This window comes from Squalius cephalus (genome assembly GCF_949319135.1).
Source record: "Squalius cephalus genome assembly, chromosome: 25".
Lineage (NCBI taxonomy): Eukaryota > Metazoa > Chordata > Actinopteri > Cypriniformes > Leuciscidae > Squalius > Squalius cephalus.
Window position 1 is genome coordinate 5,767,559 of NC_137146.1, and position 16,337 is coordinate 5,783,895.

At 35.0% G+C, this 16,337-nt stretch overlaps 1 protein-coding gene across 1 annotated transcript in view; it reads left to right on the forward strand.

The window, feature by feature from the left end:
- Window positions 1–1,923: 1,923 nt before the first annotated feature.
- LOC307153547 (epidermal growth factor receptor) overlaps window positions 1,924–16,337 on the forward strand; it is a 28,194-nt gene continuing 13,780 nt past the window's right edge. The window contains exons 1-7 of the mRNA XM_079863067.1: window positions 1,924–2,233; window positions 13,343–13,494; window positions 14,411–14,615; window positions 14,828–14,953; window positions 15,526–15,594; window positions 15,682–15,800; window positions 16,305–16,337. The exon at window positions 16,305–16,337 is cut by the window's right edge and continues 109 nt beyond it. Coding sequence (XP_079719193.1) covers window positions 2,122–2,233; window positions 13,343–13,494; window positions 14,411–14,615; window positions 14,828–14,953; window positions 15,526–15,594; window positions 15,682–15,800; window positions 16,305–16,337 — 816 coding nt within the window. The 5' untranslated portion in view covers window positions 1,924–2,121. The remainder of the gene's footprint in view (window positions 2,234–13,342; window positions 13,495–14,410; window positions 14,616–14,827; window positions 14,954–15,525; window positions 15,595–15,681; window positions 15,801–16,304) is intronic.

Genomic DNA, 16,337 nt, shown 5'->3' on the forward strand with positions numbered 1-16,337 from the left:
AACATGAGCCTGGAACATTTGGACGCTTTTCAGACTTTGAGGACGCGTTTAAATGGTCATCAGCATCGTAAATCCTGCGAAATTTTTCATATATATATTTTTTTCTAAAACGTATGTACATTTATAACATTGTACTTTGTATTATATTAACGTTACCTTTGCATCAAATTACAAAAAACTACTTTACACTGCTTTGAGGGTGTGTGACGCATAGATATGGGTAGGCCTATATCTATGGTGTGACAGTAAAGTTGATATCTTTCTCTCTTCTGACTGCCTTTATCAATCTCTGTTTTTTCCCTCTTTTTGAAAGTTGTGAAAACACTATTGTGGAGTTTTTATTTTGCTGTTTGATTAAATGAGAACACACACACACACACACACACACACACATGTCTGGTGCACTATCTTTGTGAGGACTCTCCATAGACGTAATGGTTTTTATACTGTACCAACTGTATATTCTATCCCCTTACACTGCCCCTATCCCTAAACCTACCCACCACAGGAAACATTCTGCATTTTTACATTTTCAAAAAAACTAATTCTGTATGATTTATAAGCTTTTGTACCCATGGGGACCTCAATTTAGGTCCCCACGGTGACACGAGTCCCCATGAGTCTGTGTGCATTCAGGTTTAAGTCCCCACCGGTGTAGAAAAACATGTCCACACACACACACACACAAATATTTTATGTATTCTCTCATTTACCGAAGTTTACCCAACTATGACGAGTTCCGCTTCTGAGAAACCCGGAAATAAAAAAAAAGAGTTAACTGTATAAATTACGCATTATTTTACTTAAATAAAAAATAATAAAAAACAGACACTATATAATGAATTAACATTTAATACATTATTAAATTGATGGTATTTGAGGGGTTTTGAATGCTATGTTTTCAACGTTACAATTTTGGGGGCATTTTGTATATTTTACATTCACTATATACACGAAAAATTGTTTTTAAAGTTTTAGAAACAGGCTGTGGCAAAAGGAAAGTCACAAAAAAGAAAAGAAAAATAACAATTTGATGAGAGAAACTTATGGAAGCTTGTGTCCGCCACAGAATAAATTTTTTTTAAAGATAATTGTGACTTTTTTTCTCCGAATTGCATGTTTACATCTCGCAATTCTTCTTTTCTCTGAATTGTGAGATACAAACTCGCAATTGCAAGATATAGTCCAATTCTGAGGAAGAAAAGAAAAGTTTATCTCACAATTCTGACTTTATAACTTGCAATTGTGACTTTATGCTGAGAAGTCAGATTTGCGAGATGTAAACTCGCAATTGCGAGAGAAAAAAAGTCAGAATTGTGTGATAAAAATTCACAATTTCTTTTTTACATTATGTGGCGGAAACATGAGACTCATCATACAGTTTGAGTTTCTATGGAAGCTTCTTATTTAGTTATCTAATTCAGTATGCAGAACTTTTCATATTATCATAATTTGTGTTTAATTCACACACACACACAAAAATTGGGGCATTTTCCAAAACAAAATATAATTTTGACATTTAAAAAAAAAAAAAAAGCCTACCTAAAAATCCTTTCTGACATTAGAATTAGTAAAGTACATGCAGTCAAACGACATAATAACACAAATTACACAATCTCTAACACACACTCATAAACACAAATACTGGTTTCCGGGTTTTAAGGGGACTTTCCATTGACATAATGATTTCTATACTGTGCAAAATGTATATTCTATCCCCTTACACTAACCCTATCCCTAAACCTACCCATCACAAAAAAAAACTTTATGCATATTTACATTTGCAAAACTTAATTTAGTATAATGTATTAAGCTTTTTTTCCTCATGAGGACCAAACATAAAAAAAGTCAAAATTTCCTGGTATTACTCACTCCTTGTGGGGACATTTGTTAACACACACACACGCGCGCGCACGCACGCACACAGTTGTTCAGTTGCGTCGCGTCGCGTCTCGCGTGCAGTGAAGGTGAGCTGCCTGCGTCACGTCACAGCTGTACTGAAGCGCTCAGACACGTTGAAGAGCTGAACACTGAACAGGACCTGCCGCTGGAAAACTATCTATTTTACGTGCTACATATTGTCTGTTCGTGGGAATATCTAAACAAAAACAATGCTTTAGAATGAATCCACTGTTGAACATGAGGTTTACGAAGCCGTCTCTGCTCCGTGAATTGGGAATCGTCTGTCTTGTGCTGATAAGTGCGGTGTGGTGCTCCGTTTCTGAGAGGAAAGGTGAGTGAAGTTTTAACTTTAACTGACACTAACAAACGTCTCAAATTGATTTATTTTTCCTTATCTACACAAACATAACGTCTTTTAAAACATATAGAAAATAAGATTATGCTACATAATTTTAGTCAAGTCACGTGTGCCCACACTTTTTACTTTTAGTGTAAACAAACATAGATAGATAGATATTACGTAAAATATAATAATATAACAATTATATTGTTTCATAGATCAATAGTTAATGTACAAATATGAATATGTATAAAATATGATAAAAATATAATGATCTGAAAAGCATTAGATGAGATTAGAGAGATGAGATAGACAGACAGACATTATGCAATATATAATAATTACAATTATATGACGTTTCATAGATCAATAGTTCATGTACAAATATGAATATGTATAAAATATGATTAAAATCTAATGATCTGAAAAGCATTAGTTATAAGATCAGAGAGCTGAGGTGACATTATTAATCATCTGTACAGCACAAACGGAAGGATTGTCTTTAACCCCAACAAGTGACCCCATGACAAGGAGTCTTTCATGTTGCTAAAAGTGTAATGAAGGTAATTAAATCTGAAATATATTTAAAAATACTTGATGAACTTTTGAGACGGGTGACCACAGGATGAGGGCCAAGAGTTCAACACCAGCAGATGGTATCGCTAGACAGCTGCCCCACTGAGTGGGGTCTGGGCCCTCTGTTTGTGGTCCAGTCTCTACCCGAACAGACTGTGTTTAACATGCTGTTTGAGGTTTCTTGCCAGTTGAGAAATTAACAGCAGATGGGGGCTACCAACACTGTCCCAGAGCAGACCAGGCAAAAAGTGGTTTTGGTTTTGTTTATAAGTATAAAATGGACAGATCTGGCTCTAAAATTGGCTTATTGGCTTTATTTATTTAAAAAAAAAAAGTGTCTTTATTAATATGTCAAACTTATTTGATAAGCAGCACACCTTTCATACACAAAAGAATGGTTGCGTGTTGTCAGGAAATTCTGATCATACCTTCTACAGAGAATCCAATGACAGACTGTACAATTTGATACGCAGATTTCATCTGCGTTTCTATTAACAGTTTGAAGACAGCAGGGTAAACTGAATAACTGAATGTAGGTTAACAACATTGGATCGTTGAATTGTACAGTACCATTATGCAGACTTGTGATACTGTCTGAGGAAAAGCACTGTTCATGAATTTATTTTTATTTTTCTACTTCCTGCATTTCAATATTACAGATAGATACTAACTTCACTCATTTTACTTTTGCCCCATATCATTCATGGCCTAATGACAAGAATGCTGTTTTCTAGGAAAAATCAATCAATTAAAATGTTGAATTAATCACAAGATATAACTATTAATTGGTCGTCTTATTCACAATATTAGCTTAGAAAAGTCACATAATGAAGATACTTTAAAGCCAATACATTATTGTGGCTTTAGCAGTATTGCAATTAAATCAGCCTTTCTGACAGATTCACACAGAAAGTGTTGATGCACATTTTATATGTGACAGTCCTGCTTTCAAAAAACTTTAGAAAGATAATGAATATTCACAACTTTTGATTGACTGTCCCTTTAAAAAAAGTTTCTCCTGTCCCAGCAAAGACTTTCTTCTGAGAAATGCAAACACTGTCACTCTATCAAAACATTGCCCTATTTGTTTAAGCATCCCGATCAGTCCTATACACAGCAACATTGGCTCCACCAATGGTGTGAGTTTGAGGTGGGACTATCTGTTTTGTGACCAATGGCAGTGTTTGAGAAAACAGTCATTATTTCTTACAAGTCTTTTTGGTTAAATTACACACTTCGCCTTTAATGACCTGTCAATTTAGGTGTGGAACGCCTTCTGGCGATGGACCTTTGGTATGCATGTGTCAGCAAAACCTGTCAGTCAGTGCCGTTTCAGCGGCATCTCATACTTTGTTTCATTCCCACAGCCTATGGCAGAAAAAAACGAGAAAAATAGGTTAGAAGGGTTATTGCTTATTGGAATGTAGATACATGTATTTGAAGCGTTAACAGGAACGGAACAGCATCCATTCATGTGAATCATGAATGTGGGTTTGCGTAGGTGTGGATTACTCTCCTAAGATTAATAAGACTTCCTTTTAAATGTACATGCAACAAAGCTAGATATTGTGATAGGGTTACTCTTTCACTATCTGATCTTGCATTTGTGCATGGAGGATTTCATCATTCACAATCTGTGGCATGCAGAGTCAGGCCCAGAGTTTGACAAATTATGTCACAACATTTATTTGGCAATGTTTTCTGCAGACCATTAGGCCAGAAGCATACTCGTCACTAGATATCAGATAACTTTGTTCGAGAACAAATACCTGTAAGATGCATATTTGAACATGTGATGAATAACTTAAAACTGGTTCCATTGTAAAACAAAAGGAAGTTTCCTTTAAGGAAAATGTAATCACAGAAAATAATCATGATTCATCTCAATTGTGATTAATATTTTTGTACTTAAAGGGATAGTTCACCAAAAAAATGAAAATACTGTCATCATTTACTCACCCTCAAGTTGTTCCAAACCTGTATGAATTTCTTTCTTCTGCTGAACATGAAAGATGGTGTTTTGAAGAATGCCGGAAAACAAATAGTTGATGGACCCAATTGACTCGAGAGTGTTTTTTACATACTATGGAAGTCAATGGGGTCCATCAAATATTTGGTTAACCATATACTTCAAAATATCTTCTTTTGTGTTCAGCAGAAGAAAGAAACTCATACAGGTTTGGAGCAACTTGAGGGTGAGTAAATGATGACAGTATTTTCATTTTTGGGTGAACTATCCCTTTAATATTCTCATGTAGTTTGTTTTAAAGGAATGGAAACAAAACAACAATTAGATAGATTCAGAAATATCCAGTCATTATGCATCTGACACATACAGTGTGAGCTGGTATAAATACACGGTATCTAAATACACATCCCTTTCTTAGTCCACACCTATGCGCTAATCACTAAAGATATTCGTGTGCTCATATTCTACCCAGTGCTCTGTGCTGTAATTTGGTCTAGACATCACTGTTTGTTCTAAATCTAATTGTCTTGAAACTCTTAGCAAACTCGTTAATATCCAGGGTCACTATGACCGCTGTTATTTACTGAAGACTAGAACTCCTGTTCTCCTGCATCACACTCTCTGACCACCAGCTACAAGGGTAAATTGAATGGAAAGTAAAGTAATCAATGGAAATGAACACATAACTGCAATCTATTATTGTTCAAAATGTCAAAATAGTTTTTGTCATCCATTTAAACCTCATATTTCATTGATCTGCTAAGTGGTATGAAATGTTTCATTGATTCTCGTTTAAAATATCTGGGCAAAATCAATTATAGTCTGTGAGATGCCAGTATATTTAGTCAATAACGTGTGTCTTAGGTAGAGGTTATCTCTGGCCTACGTTATTTGTTTTTAAAAAGAATGAATGAACACTGTTCGGAAAAGCAGGGAAATTATTTGAGATATTCATAGATGAACACATACACTACCGTTTAATTTTATTTTATTTTTTTTTAAAGAAAATAATACTTTTATTCAGCAAGGATGCATTAAAAGTCACACTTAAGACTTTTACATTGTTCTATTTTCAATAAATGCTGTTCGATTCTATTAATCGAATAATCCTGAAAAAATGTATCAGTTTCCACAAAAATACTAAGCAGCAAATTAGCATATTAGAATGATTTCTGAAGGATCATGTGACATTTAAAACTGGAGTAATGATGCTGAAAATTCAGCTTTTCCATCACAAGAATAAATTACGTTTTAAAGTATAGTTGTTAAGTAACAGTTGTTTTAAATTGTAATAACGTTTCACAATATTACTGTTTTTACTGTATTTTTGATCAAATAAATGCAGCCTTGGTGAGCAGAAGAGTCTTCTTTCAAAACCAAACCCCAAACTATTAAATGGTAGTGCCTACTGACCATTAATGTGTGTTCCTATTTTAAAGATTTGTGTTATTTATAAGACAAGTCCATCGTCAAACTGCAAGAACAGTCGGATTATGAGATGTTATAATTTACAGACCATGATTAAGCAAGGCCATAGCCTTGAGGATTTACACAAGTGTGTTTATTTTGAAAACAGCAGCCAATGAAGATTGAGGAGAGGTGTGGTCTTACTTTTCTGAGCATTTAAATTAGCATTTTTTTTTCCTGGTGGAAAATAGAAACTGGCCGTTCATTTACACAACAAAGGCGTTTTGGGGGCCTGAAAATGCAAACTTTTGAAAGCGAGTTTTGCAAGTTTTTGAAACCAATACCGTTATCATCTGAGTATAAACTTGAAAAACGCGAATTTGTGAAACCGGTGACATATGCGCATGTGAATTACGTGTTCAGTCTCTAGAGGCACGAAGTGTTCCTTTACAAAGTGACGTCACCAACTACTGGTCTGGCATGTATAATACAGTATTTTTTGTAGTTTTTGCGGATATGTGTGAACGGGGATCGTTTTGACAACGTTGTCGTATGTATGCAAAAAAAATAAAATTTAAAACACAAAGGAAAAACTTTTCCATTTTTAGTACATCGTTGTCGTGTAAACGTACCAGAAGTTACAAAGTTACCTAGAATGTCTTTTGGGAAGCATCAAAATAAAGTGTTATTAAGCAGACAGTCTACTAATACTATAATGACTGCTAGTTACGTGTAATTGCAAAGTTACTTATAGTTAGTAGAATGTCTAAAGTGGAATATCTAAATAAAGTGTTTACTTACATTTCATCAATTTTTGTCTTCATCAAAATATGTTAACATACTAAAATGCCGGTCTCATGTTGTTTACCAAATGCAGTGGTCATGCCATGTTTTTACTCATGCAGTCAGCAAATTGCCCCATAGACAAAGAGCTGAATTCATCCAATGGTTGAATTTTGATGGATAGGTCACAAATAGACAATATGTTACTTATGTTACTTATTTTTGTATAAAAAGCACACAGCCATGGAGTGAGACGTCTTTGTTTCACTCTGTAAATTGTATTTACTACAATTCAGTTAGAAGGTATTTTATCCACATGTCTCTCATTTAGGGTGACAACAGTGAACGGTCACGCACTATTGCACGGTAAAGAAAAACAGAAGATGTAAGAAGCACAATCATGTGAAACTGCTACTCTCAAATTGATAACCATTTATATTGCTTTTCAAGAATATTTAAACATTAGTTTTGTACTGTAAATACCACTATTATGATTATATCATTGTATTAGATCTTGTGTCTTAAAATCGGTAAAACACAAGCGTTGAAGCTGTAACTTAGGGAAAATATGTTTTTCTGAAGATTTTTTTGAAGATTCAAAAATAACTTTTGTCGTCGCTAACTTCAGATCAACCCATTGAAAAACATTCAATTACCCATTATGAGGTTTACACATATTTTATATATAAAATTCAAGATATGTTGAAAATTTGGGTTTCCAGGCTAAATATTTGAATATTTACAATAAAAGCAGAGCACATGTACCAACACAGAAATACGATTTCCCTTTAGGTGTATTCCTGGAAAGACTATCAAATGGAAAACAGGATGCGTCATGACAAATGCTGTTGACTTTTTGTGCTCATATGGATCGATACTTTTTGCAACAGTGCAAACTTACTCTACAAACAGTTGATCCAGTTGTCTGCCCACAATCAAACTCAGTCATCGAAAGGACATCCAGATACACTGACATCTGTCAGAAAACAAGGTTACAGTGCATTTAGGTTGTAGACCAAACTCTAAACTACCACTCACTGACACAAAAATCTGGATTCTGCCCAAGAAATTATTGCATTATGCATTGTACCCAGAGGGGGAAAAGAAGAAGAATATAAAGACATTAAATGTTTTTTTTAATCAAGTTAATACTTTCAACGTGATTGAAGTGTGCTATATATCGGAAGCATCAGATTTGATTTTTGTGAAACAGTAGCAGCATCTATTTAATAAACGTGGTTTCAGAAGGTAACAAAGGAAATACATCATCTCAATGTTTTCCCTTAAAACTAGTTACATGGTATAGTCATCCAAAGTCCTGTCACCCAAAGCATATACAATTATAAACAGTGAGAAAATGAGGCATAAGAAAAAGAAAAAATTGAGCAAAGAAAGCCGTAGGTTATAAAGTAAGGATGGGAAAGCATGGGAACAACTGCATGGCCTTGTAAAAATAAATTATATGCATTGACAGCCTTGAGATGATCCCAGGTTATCTCATAATTAATCTATCATCATTATTTCTACCCTGTGCATCCCTGTACTTAAGTAGATAAGCCATGCGTGAGAAGTCGTTAATGAATAGAAAAGTACAAAAGAACAGCATTCATTTGAAATAGAAATCTTTTAACTTTATAAATGTGCTGACTGTAACTTTTATGCATCCATGCTCATTTAAAGTATTCATTTCTTTTTAAAAAATCTTATTGAACCCAAACTTTACTAGTGTACATTTTGTGGCTAAAATATGAAAGACGGTTTTGTTTCCGTCAGGAAATGACAGGTTGATTAATTACTTTGCATTACTGGACTTCTCAAGTATTGTGTTTCTTTGCACTGATGGAGTCTTGATAACTCTTGTGCATGCTTTGCATCGGTTGCAAAAGATAAAACACTTGCGTTGTAAAGCACATTGGTCACCTGCTGCAGTTTCAATGGTGCTATATAAATAAGCCAAACTTGAAACTTGAGTTTATAATCATCAGAATGTTGTTCCTGATGGTTTGATGTGACGTAATGAGGGAGTTAAGATGTTCCTTCATAAACATTTTTTTCAAGGAGCAACCTGTTCAGTCACATCCCTTGGTTCGGGCTCAAGCCTGAGGCACCGCTGCTAAACAGCCGCCCGTAGAAAACAGCTGCACGTTTTGCAATCTGTTAACAATCTCACATTTTAGGGGCTTGGGAAGGGATCGTTAAGGGCTAAAACCTAAATCTACTTCATGCCTGACCTTAATCTTTAGTTGAGATCTACCCTAGAGCAGATATCTGGATGCTCTAGGGCCTGATGCTTTCTTTGTTTTTTGACAACTGACTAATGCCACAACACTGATGAATTTAGGCAAGCTGGATTTTCAGAAAGTAATTTATGCAAGAACTGCATGCATGAGTTGAAAATGTTTGTTGGTCCTGAACATCTCACATCTCACAAAACAGGACTATGTTGGACTATGTCCACAGACTATGTTGTCAAAGTGTTGACTGATGTCAAAAATGCTAATTTTGCAAAAGTGGAAATACCCTTCATATGCGCCATCATGTAAGGAAGAATGAGGAAGAATAAAAACAAAAACACTTTCATTATAATATTATTTGTACAGCTTCATTGTTATTTTGTGAACAAGCTTTCAACAATCTCAGTTTTAAGACAGAATGAACCTGTAGTCAAATATTCAACCCCCTTTCAAAGTGACACTAGATCTGTTCCAAAACCCAGTGAGCTGCCTGTCTGTCTACTGTCTACATAGGCAGATGTCTTCAAAGACCACATTGAAACACCCTCGTGGATGATTAAATTGGAACACACTATTGGCGGCAACTCAAAAATTACACTCCTTGAGCATGTGAGACTGGACTTACTATTGATTCCAATAGAGTTTCACATTTGCATGTTATCAAACTAACTAAAATATATATACATGGTCAGAGGTTTGGGGTCTATACATTTTTAATTTAAAAAGAAGAAGAAATTAATACTTTTACTCAGCATCGATGCCTTAATTGATCAAACGTGACTGTAAAGACTTTTACTTTGTTACAAAGGATTTCTATTTAAAATAAATGCTGTTTTTTTTCTCAACTAAATAAATAAATCAAATAAATGCTGTTTTTTCTTAAGCACTAAATCAGCATATTATAATGATTTTTGAAGGATCATGTGACAATATAGAAAAAACTGTTATTTTAAATTGTAATAATAGTTCGCAATATTACTGTTTTTGATCAAATAAATGCAGCCTTGGTGAGCAGAAGAGCAAAAACATTAAAAAAATCGTACAGACCCCAAACTTTTGAATGTTAATTTCTGCAGGTGCTAATGCATTTTTTTTATATATTTAATAAGTTGTACAAATAAACATTGTAAAATAATTATAAAACAGATTTACCTCTATATGCTCTTGCAAATTGTTTAAGAACAAAAATGTGCACCAGGTAACACGGAGTATAATACAATTTACATTTTGCTTTAAAAATATGAGTAGCGGCTGCTGCCATTATGGTTCTTTATACATGACATAATGACGGTCAAATCAGAGATTTGATCAAATTCCAACTTGTTATTAGCGGAACGACAAAGAAGTGAACGGAAACACGTAATTGTGTCATGACGTGAATGCATTATCAGAACACAACATAATTATGCGGCTACTTTTTGGAACAGCCCGTCAGAAGCATGCCTCAGATGACGTCAAGTGCTATATAGGTAGGATGCACGCTAGTTTTTGGAACAGAGCCTGTGTCTAAAACAAATCTGCCAAAATCTGAGCATTTCCTTTTTATTAGTCCCCTGGCCTCACTTTAGAAACTTTATCAATCCCTGAGGGAAAATAGATGATAATTGAGTTGTTACCGGCACTGACTAGGAATACAATCCATGTCTCTTGCACTTGGCAGGCAAGAATTCAACCGGATCTTATGTTGAGCAACACTTGTGTGCAATATTTGAGTCTCACCCTTTGAGAACCACATTCTTGATCACGGAGTTCCCGCCCACAGAATTTGCTCTTCCTCTGGAGATGAGACACCTAACGATGACTGCAGGAATTCAACACCTGTATGACATGAGAAAGACAGCAGAGACAAAACAAACACTTGTTTTCCACTATGATGCACAATGAGTTTTGGAAAGGACCATATTTTCATAAATAGAAGATCACACAATGTAAAATATGCAAACAGGGTAATATGAACTTTTAAGTTTAGGAAACCCTAAACAAGTGATCATTGAAATGTCTAGGTTTAGTGTGTTAGATGAGCTCATGTTACTGTGAACAATGACAAGGGCACTAAAGTGGAACAGCTTTAGGCCGTGTCTTAAAGGTATAGTTCACCAACAAATGAAGAATCACCCTCATGTCTGTTCAAACTTGTATGACTATTTTTCTGTGGAACACAAAAAAAAAAGATATTTTGACACATGGAATATAGTCTGATATTACAGTTAGAGGTTCATGGTGTTGCAAGTGATTAGTTATTTGGGTAAGTGGGTAATGTGTCATGACTCAAGTGATTCTACAAATATTGACACATTAACGGATGCTTTTCATTCATTTTCATTTTAAACATTCATATCATCTTGTTGAATGATGGAAAACATGGATATTCATTTTGAGATTAACAGTAAGCGATTTCTGAGAATCATGTTGAATGTTTGAAATGAACCCAAGCAAACACACCCCACCCTTTATTGCTCCGCCCCCAAAAAGCACGAACACGCAATGCAAGAGTGGATGTTTCTTTATCATAGCCAAGGCGAAGCAAAATAATGCTTCGTAGGAAAAAAGCGAAGATGACAAACAAACGACAAGGAGGAACAAAAATTTTTACTTACGGTACACAAGCCAGAGTTGGTTGTTAGTCGCCAGCAGCACACGCAGCTCCAGACAAACAATGACACTCAAAACTGTCCTGTTACTTCAGCTAACATTACAACAACAGCATATCTCGGTTCTGTGAAACATACGCTCACTTTAAAAGATCAGCGATTTCTAAAAAAAGAAAAGAAAAAATCTGTAAATATGGATCTGACCGAGCATCAAAACACACTCGTAGCCAATCAGCAGTAGGGGGCGTGTCCACTCATAATGGGGGAGGAGAGAGAGACTGAGTAAGAGGTGGGAGGTTTGAAGACTGTAAAAAGAGAGATGGCCGAGTGACATTACAGAACAGGTCAGAGGAATATCACTGGTTATGGTGGACCCACGGTAATATTAAGAAAGCTTTCTAGCGCTGGAGAGACCTAAAAGTGAGAAGGCCTGAAAATATTAAATATAAATATAAAATATCAGTTATTGGTATTGATAAGGGTTTTTTTTTATTCTATAATATCGGCTGATGACTGATATGATTCCTTCCAAAAAGATTTCTATACTCCACTACCAGTCCAAAGTTTGGGCACACTTGTATTAATTTATGTTTCTCTTTTTGAAGGCTTCTGCTCAAATGCTTGAATTTAGTTTTCTAGACAAATATAAATTGTACCTATGTATACTTAAACTAAAATTCTAATTAAAGCATTTATAATGAATGACTTGGACCAGATATTAGATGAAAAGTGTCATCAAATGTGCAGCATATACCTGTAAACTCCAGTGGCATTTAAACAGCCTCATGAAGTTGGTTGAGAGAACAAGCAGAGCCGGAATCTAGCCAAAGACGACATTTTTGATTAATTTAACATGAGAAAAATAAGAAAACCATAATGTTTTGATTTAGTATATTTCACAAATAGCCTAGTAGTAAAACAATTACTGTTTACTGTAACTGTACTGTAACATCTATTTCAGCTAATTCAAAACATGGTACAACTGGGAAAGGAATCGTTTTAGCATTTAACACACCAACCTCTATTTTAGTGGCCTATGAATTTTCAATATTTCCTGAAATATTACACCTTATCGGAAATGATTGAGTCACAGACACATGCAAAAAACAGCATTCAATAACCAAGATTAACATAGCAATGGATGAAAGTGGATATATGAAGGATCATACCTGAATCAACATGCAGCAATGCAAATTTTCTATACTGTAATCATTATGTCCACAACTTGTAATCATTATTTCAATGAGTGCACTGTTTCTGCCTAAAAAATTAATACATGGTGTTAGCTAACTGTGTGATTTGTATATGTACTGTACATTTCTGAAATACATTACTTGGACACACTCAGATCTGATAGCAGATCACTCTTGTAATTTAGACACATGCATCTTCTGTAAAGCTGCATTGTGAAAATCTCTATACAAATACAATTGAATTGAAATTGAAGGATTACAATTTTTTTGGTTATTTTGTGTATTTTCTGTCATATCACCTTCACTACCTGAGCATTAATTGATTTCACCTCTGCTTTATTCTCCAGTATGTCAGGGAACCAATAATAAGCTGACTCAGCTGGCACAGCCAGACGACCACTACAGGGCCATGGTGCGGATGTATAGTAACTGCACAATAGTGCTGGAGAACCTGGAGATAACCAACATTCAGGAGTACCAAGACCTCTCTTTTCTCACGGTGAGTGACATCACATGCCGGTATAATAAAATAGCAACCTAAATATACAATTATGAGACTAGATCATTGAGGACTAATTGGTTATAGACTGCTAATTGGTTAAAAGAACCAGGCTGCTTTTTTATGTTAAATAAGATCTAATTATTGATTAAAAGGGTCCCCTAGAGAAAAACCAAACAAATGCCAACTTACTGATATACATATTATAATTAAACTTTATTTGGAGTACTTCTTTACTGCACAATGTACATTTCTTAATGTTAAGCCTAAAATGTGTTTAATATCACTATTAGTATGATCACTGATCTCACCTCAGTTGTAGTTTTGAGTTATCTTACGGGAATGAACACGTCACAATATTCCTCATTTAAATAATTCCTGCTTAAGGCATATTAAAAATAAAGGGATGAGGCCTGGTTGAGTTAGGTAGTAGTGTGTTGAAACTCACGGTTATGGTAAGAGGTGTGACATTACCAAAACACACTTGAATCGGTTGGCCAATCACAACACACTGGTCCAGCCGACCAATCAAAGCAAACTTTGCTTTTTGGAAGGAGGGGCTTCATAGAGACCGGAAATAAACAGGGCTGCGTTTCCCAAAAGCATCATAAAACCTAAGTTGATCGAAGAACAATTTCCACCAATGCTCTCTACGATCGACTTACGCTTACGATGCTTTTGGGAAACGCAGCCCAGAGCGTTACTGACAGACTGGGAAGAGAGGTGCTGCAATGTAAAATATGTGGAAAAATAAGCTTGAAAACCCATTCTAGTAGACCCCAAAACCAAATCAAGGCTTTGAAAAAGGGCATTATAGGTTTCCTTACAGTCTGAAGGAAGAACAAACAAATCTGAGACTTTTTAAATGGGATTTAGAGGGCCTGACTACAATATTCTTTCTGTTTCATACCCACAGAGTATTGAAGAAGTTGGTGGCTACGTTCTAATAGGAATAAACTACGTGGATGTGATACCATTGGGAAACCTACGCCTCATTCGAGGACATTCTCTCTTTGATGGCAAGTACGCCCTTGCTGTGCTGGCAAACTTCCACAGGAATGACTCTTTAGACAACAGCAGCATCAACGGCCTCAGAGAGCTGCGCATGAGCAGCCTCACAGGTAGAAGCACATTTTATTTACTATTTTAGCAGATGCTTTTATCCATATCGACTTACAGTACAAATGAAAAGCACATTTACGATTCGATAAGCACCACAATGTGTTGTAAAAAGCATGCAACACATAGGCTCGTTGCTGTTTCTGCCCTAGAGCTGAATGTGAAGTTACATTTTATATTTAAAGACAACTGTTTTTTTCTCTTTATCTGGCAGAAATTCTTAAAGGTGGGGTTAAAATATCTCATAATCCTTTGCTTTGCAATGTGGATACCATACAGTGGTTGGACATTGTGCAGGACGACAGTGATGTCAATCTTTTGGGAGGGACTAAACCTAAGTGTAAGTATTTCAAGTTTTAAAAACAGAAACATATATATATACTGTTTGGGTTCCTTAAGTGTTTTGAAAATGAATACTTTTATTTAGCAAGGATGCATTTAATAAATCAATTAAGACATTTGTAATGTACAAAAGATGTATATTTCAAATAAATGCTGTTTTTTTTTGGGGGGGGGGGGGGATTTCTATTCATCAAAGAATCCTGAAAGACTATCACAATTTCACAAAGATATTGAGCAGCACAACTATTTTCAACATTGATAATAATAAGAAATGTTTCATGAGCAGCAAATCAGCATATTAGAATGATTTCTGAAAGATCATGTGACACTGAAGATTGAAGTAATGATGCTAAAAATTCAGTTTTGATTACAGGAATATATCACATTTTAAAAATATTACAATAGAAAACAGTTATTTTAATTTGTAATACTTCAGAATAAATCTGTTTTTACTGATCCAATAAATGCAGCCTTGGTGTGCATAAAAGACTTGTTAATTTTAATTGTATATTAAATGGAACATAAAATAAAATTCTTCACTTCAATAAAACACTTTCTCCATTACCTCAGGCATGCGATGTGACTCGGCGTGCTTTAATGGATCGTGTTGGGCTCCAGGACCAGAGAACTGTCAGACCTGTAAATTCAATTGTTTATGTAATTGTCCAAAGGCAAATGTGTGAGTGAACAATGTCCTAACTAAGGTTCTTTGGTCTTCTTTGTCAGTGACTCGGTTGAACTGTGCTGAGCAGTGCTCGCGGAGGTGCAGGGGTCCCAAACCCTCTGACTGCTGCAGTGAACACTGCGCTGCGGGCTGCACTGGACCCCGGGCCACAGACTGCCTGGTGAGTGGTCAAACATCTCTTATTATCATAAAAGATAAAGGTCTAACATTTTAAATGAAGCATGAATATGTTTTTTTGTAAGTTTAACACAAGATACGTGACAAATAAACATACCGGGTGCATATTTACTGGTTGAATCTTATACCTGCTGATTGGGTTAAACCGGTTAAACCTACAAAGAAAATATGTTTTCTACTTTTTATACTTTATTTTAATATTTAAAATGATTTAAAATATATTAAAAACTTTTGTTGTATGATATAATTGTATTATGTATTTTGTTATTATTATTATATTGACTTATTTAACAGTTGAAATATTTATTTTATTTGTATTATTCTTAATATTTTGGGAATTCACACTTATTTCTGCCAAATTCTAATCATCAATTCTAATCACCAATTGTGCAATAAACTTTTTAATTTCATTTTTAAAATCAATTTACAGTTATTCAGTACCTTGTCATATTTTGTGTATGTAACTGTACGGTCTCTTCTTCTGCAGGCCTGCAGAGACTTCCAGGATGACGGGACGTGC